General features: G+C 37.6%; 1 protein-coding gene across 1 annotated transcript in view; it reads left to right on the top strand.

The window, feature by feature from the left end:
• Positions 1-6000, top strand: part of LOC107101607 (protein disulfide-isomerase A5-like) — a gene marked incomplete at its 5' end in the record, with an annotated part of 57769 nt that overhangs the window by 21698 nt on the left and 30071 nt on the right. Inside the window, 3 exons of the mRNA XM_015400593.1 lie at positions 543-613; positions 3002-3165; positions 4861-4991. Of these exons, the coding sequence (XP_015256079.1) occupies positions 543-613; positions 3002-3165; positions 4861-4991 (366 nt within the window). The remainder of the gene's footprint in view (positions 1-542; positions 614-3001; positions 3166-4860; positions 4992-6000) is intronic.

Raw genomic sequence — 6000 nt, forward strand, 5'->3', positions numbered from 1 at the left:
TGAGTGGCGCTCCCTGTCATCACGCAGGTGAAGTTGTAAACTTGATTTAATGGACAGATTGAAGGGCCGAGGCCCCGGCAACAGCAGGCTTCTCAGATTAAGGCATCTGTCATGCTGTCGGTCTGCCATGACTGACAGAAGCTTCTTCAGACATTCTTAACTTTTCCATAAATCTAGCTGTAACTGAGAGTGTCACTGTCACCCCCCCCATGCTTTTCCATAATGATAAAGGACAAGGTCTGAGCAATACATTCTATTTAGTTTGTCACGATTATCCGTTCATATTTACATCCATATTCCATAGTGCAACAAGGTGATCAGAGTTGACTTTTCCCCTCATGGTGAGTAGTTGTCTCAGGCCCCCCCCACCCCTGTCCTCCCTGCAGTGAAATTAAATTGATTTGTTATTCTTTTGTGAGATTTATTTAATATGGGTGCATATCTTTTGCAGTTTTATTTACAGTCATTTTAAGTATCCATATTACAAAAAGTCTTTAAAAACCCATCTGTTTGGCTGTAAGACGTGTTTTTGGACTCTTTAGGGTGTGGCCACTGCAAGAAAATGAAGCCAGAGTATGACGACGCCGCTGAAGTACTCAACAAAGCTGCAGACGTAAGTTTCTGGACTTTATTTTTTTACACGTGAGCTGTGCTTGTTTAATATTTAATATTAAACGATTCTGTTTATGATAAGATGCAGCTGTGCCCTATGATAAAAATGTTGATAGTCCCACATCCTTTGCCTGTAGTTGTTGGCGACATGTTGGGGATTCTGTGCTGCAGCCCAGTTCCCGATGTTTCTGATTAGCCGGGTGTGGTTCTCCCTGCTCTCTTTTCCAATGTTCTCTGTGTTAAGTTCACACTCCCAAACCTACAGAAGTCCAGCCTGTTGACTGCAGCAGTTACCTCATCATCCCAGCTTTCTGCTGGCCAGTGCTCCGTCTTTGTCCTTGTGGCTCTCAGCTTAGCCCTGGAGGTCAAGACCAAATTGCTGGCTATTATCCAATATTGCTGAAGACGACTTGCTGTCTCCCTGAGTTCCTAGAATCTTGCATACTGCTAAGTTTTTGTGTTTTATTTCCACGCTTTGCTACGGTTGTTCCCTTGCATTAGGTTGTATTATGATTTAAGGGAAAAGCTTCAGTCTGTGTTTTGTGGTACCTTCTCAGTGTGGGGAAACTGATCTGCTTGAAAAGTTTAACCTTTTCTTTAATGCCATCAGAACCTTAACAAGCCACCATCAATATACCAATTTAATCTTTCTAAAAACTTGAATGACTTTTAGTTTCCTTTATGTTGGATTCATTCATTTTTTTTTTTTGAAGTTTCAGTGATACTTCTTTAAAAGAGGGTGTGCTTTTATCGTCTGCTCTCTGAGGAAGTGCTTTGCAGAAACACATTTTTCCTCCGACTGCAGCTTTTTGGGGCCCTATCACCTTTCCACACCTGGAGTCTGGAACTTTAGACTATTTATTTTGCACAATCCTTTTCAAGCTCAAACAGGGCTAAAGTTTCAACTTTCGGTTTTTACAAACTTCAAACAGGTTCCATTTTTGCTTCCATTTTCCCATGAAGGCCAATTAGTAGAATGCATTTCTGCTGCAACAGTTGCTCTGTTTACAGATCTTCCCAGCTGTACAGTAAAAGGTGAATAATCTGTTCTGGTATAGTCCTTTATGTAGTAAAAGGCCCCAAAGCATTTCATTCAGTCATTCTCTCATTCACACACCTTCCCACGCTGATGGTGACAAACTCCATTGTAGCTAAAGCCACCATCGCCTCTGTGAATCTTTGCAGCTATTATTGGCCTCTTGGCTGCAGCTCAGGTTAACGCTCTCATTGTCTGTCAGTTTAGTTAAAATGGTTGTTTTTTATAGTCATTGAACAAAGCTGCAGTATATGAAATGTTTAAAGCATGGCTGTTTTATTTCTTTAATACCCCGTCTGCTGTGTTCATTGATCTACATGATGCTGTTTCTTAAATGTTCTCCATCAGACCTTCCCGGCTTTCAAAGAGCAGCTGAACTGAACATTCCCCTCATTTAAAATGTAAAAAAATGATCCTTTTCCAAGATACTGCAGGAAGTAAAGTTATGAGTCTTTGAGGCTACATGACATAAGGATCCAAAACTTTAAGCAGATATGTCGTACAGGTTTGTTTATTTTAACAACCAGCTGGCTTCTGGGAATTTTTTATGGATGTCTAGAAGAGCTGATCGTTTTAAGGTAGTTTGATCTGGGATAATCTTAATGGGGGTTTTAAGATCTGTGTGTGTAAAGGTGAATGAAAACATTGAAAATCACAGAAAGCATAAAATATCATATCAGCTGAAATCATTAATGAACGGACAAGAGGCCTCCATGTTGTACAAACCTGCACAGTGTAGGAAATGTAGAAAATATGAGGGAAAATAACAAAACGTGAGTATAACAAAAAAAAACTTCTTTGAATTATATCTAAGTGGTAGAAGGTCCTAATTTAGGGTTAACTGTTGCACAGATTTGATGTCGTTGGAGGTTTGACTGCTTCCAATCCCATCAGGATCATCCAGGCAGCTCGTATTTAAATTTATTTGAAAACAGTTTCGGCATAGGAAAAATAACTCTTCTATGGTTAAGGTAAACTTGTATAATTTGTATGAAATACCTAAAAAGGACATTTTTACTGCATATAAAAGGTGATGAAGAAAGTAGGAAAACCAAAGAGATGAAGGACTGATGTTAACTTAGAGAATATTTCAGGGAATGATAAACGGGTGAATGAACTGAAACAAAACGGCCTATGATAAAAAAATATTCAAGCATTTGTATTTTGAGTATAAAATTCTTAAATAAAGCGATCCGATTATTCATTTTATTAGATGATTTTTAAAAATAAAGAACGATATGTGACCTATGTAGTTACTGGTGCCCACTCCTTATCCACTAGTTCTGCTTATTAGTCTACTGGAACAATTGTTCACTAATTTAGGTTTAACTCTGTTAAATCCCCCCCCCACAGAGTCCAGGCGTGCTTGCAGCAGTCGATGCCACGGTGCACAAGGCTGTGGGAGATCGCTTCAAGATCTCCGGTTTCCCCACCGTCAAGTATTTCGAAAAAGGCGAGGAAAAGTACACACTCCCACACCTCCGTACCAAAGACAAGATCATCGAGTTCATGCACAAGTGAGTTGCTGGTTTTACACACTTAGCGAGACATTGGTTCTTCACCTTGCTTAGAGTTCAGCCTTGCTTTTATGGGTCAATGTGAAATGTGCTGCAATAATTCTCTTTGATGCATCTTTCTTCACATTCTTATTGACATAAAGTTTTGGGATGTTCATCTCCTACACTTTTAATGAGGCTTTGGAGGAAAAATAGTCTTAGATAGATTAGAAGGAAATTGATTATTGTTGATAGATGTATAAGTTGTCAAATGAAAACATGTTTAATTAATAGATATATGGTAAGTTTCACAACTAAACCCCTTTGGATACAGCCATAGAGAGTGCTCTAAAAAACAGCTTTTTACTCATTAAGGATTGCTTCTGTTTTTATTTTCTTACATTTTTATTTTTTTTTTATTTTCAGGTCATTGAATCAATATATTATCTGAAAATAAAGAATTTTTTAAATCACCATTGAATTAGTTAACTGGATGAAAGTTATCCAACCTGGCCCTCTAACTTAACTTTTTGAATCATAAATGTGTCAATTTGGTTGCCAGTCAAGGACCTGGAAAGGAAGTAGGTAAGAATGATTAACAAAACGGTAGATCATGCTCAAGTGTAAAGAAAAATCAATTTCGGTCCTTGAAGAAAGTATTTAGGGACATTTCTTTTAGATGAACCTTAGCTGTAATTATCCCATAATAGTGAAAACACGGAGCTGTGGTGAGCCTTTCCAAATTTACTTCAAGTTGTCTTAGAGTCTTCCAGGAAATCAACAAACAATCCAAACATTGCTTAAAAACCTTCGGTCTTCACGTCCGTCAATGAAGGTTTATAGTTTATGATTCAACATTGTGAGAGGAAAAAATGCTTTGATAGGAAAGTTTGAAGGTGAAAACACCCACTGGCCAAGCAGAGCACAAAGTTGAAACAAAAAGCATCTGGTGGGAAATAAACAAATACAATTGTAATTAGGAAAAAAAAATTGCTAAATGGAAACACTGCAATTCTATCAAAAGTTTTTACGCATCGATTGGGTTTTTCCGGTCCTATGGAAAGTGTTGTATTTCACACTTTTTGGCATCACACAAGTCACATGATCTGTACCAGATCATAAAAGATGAGGAAGAGGGCAGGTAGTAGAGGATGACAGCGCCCACTAGAGCCGTGGCTAAAATTTGGATCTATCCCATGTGTTTACATTGGCCACTGCTATGTTGTGAATACACTCATGTCCAATTTGTAATTGTATTTTTCATTTAATGGAAAATATTGCAATTGAGATAATTTGCATCTTCTAAATTAGCAGAATATCATCATAGTTTTGAGCACATTTGTAATGGAAATGCAGCTCTGCCTCTGCATAAGGTAAGAAATGAATGGTTTAGAATCCCCTAAACAGGCCCTTCATAATAAATAAGCCAAGTATGTAAAAGAAAAGTGCCTAAAAGATTCTCCTTGCTGAGGTAACACTTCATGTCAGTCAGTACAAATGCTAGATGAGATTATTTGTATTGTTTGAACACATTTTTTACAACATAGATAATCTTTAGTCTAATATTAGAATCTGTTTGATGATCCTGAACATTAAAGTCTGGAAAAATAACCTAAAACTGAAGAAATCACTAAAGGGGCAAATACTTTTTCTGCCACTAATCTTTGGATTATCTCTGTTATGGATGTTTGTATTGAGCGTCTTTTCTCCCTCCAGTCCCCAGGCACCTCCACCACCAGAGCAGTCCTGGGAGGACAAACCCTCCAGTGTCAACCATCTTGGTTCAGAGGATTTCAGAGAAGCTCTGAAGAAGAAGAAGCACGCTTTGGTCATGTTCTATGCTCCTTGTAAGACTTTCATTTATCATTTTTTTGTTGTTTTGACATCTTAGTTACTTTTATAGATGATGCTTTTAGACATAAACATGTATCACAATGAAAGCTTTGAAAAGTTTTTTGGAATCTGATATTTAGGCTTTTTTATTTTATCAAAATATTGGCTTATATCCCAGCTCTGTTTTGTTGAACTTGATGTGATCATACTCTGCTTTTAAAGCAGAGTGCATATGTATCTCAGACCAGCTCCTCATTGCATAATATACATCATCTCCACCTAATCTGCAGGGAGGACAAGGAATGACTCACATCTCTGAGAATAGATTTCATGATTCAGAACTTCAAAAAGGTGCCTTTTAATACGTGCTTTAGAAAGCACCGCTCAAAATCTTCTTTGGCAATTATTCTTTTAAACAGCTAAGAAATGAATTGAGCTTTATTTGTCAATACATCACACAAGGCATTTTCCCCTCTGAATGAAGGGATTCAATTTAAAGATTAGAGTTTTCTAACTTTTTTTTCAGATAAGATTAGATTCTGCAAAAAAATAAAATTATTTTTATTGTTTTACTGTCAGGTCTGCTGGGAGATGTGTCCTTAATTTCTAGAAATCCCCCATGAAGGCCTGAAAACACTGGTTGCGCATGACCTTTTAATCTTGTCTTTAATCTGCCACGAGGCAGGGTGGGCAGAGCTGCACAGATTTTTTTCACTTCTATATTAAAACAAATTTCAAGATTTGACCATGACAGATTATGAAAAGTTATTGAAAAGGTTTAGGGTAAAACTTTCTATAAACCAAAGCCTCACTTAAGGAGTCTGTGCTTAATCTCAAACAAGAGAAGATAATGTTCTCTTTCCTATAGTAAAAACTAGTGTTCTACCGATACCAGTATCAGGAGGGGCCCTGATCCAGCAGTAAAATGGTGGCATCGGTATCGGAGAGTACCAACAAATAGGGCACTGATACCATTTAGAGAGCCAAAAGTTTATTCAACTATTGTCACCCATTCCTGGTAGG

The sequence above is a fragment of the Cyprinodon variegatus genome, unplaced genomic scaffold (genome assembly GCF_000732505.1).
Source record: "Cyprinodon variegatus isolate N-32 unplaced genomic scaffold, C_variegatus-1.0 Scaffold1122, whole genome shotgun sequence".
NCBI classification, from domain to species: Eukaryota; Metazoa; Chordata; class Actinopteri; order Cyprinodontiformes; family Cyprinodontidae; genus Cyprinodon; species Cyprinodon variegatus.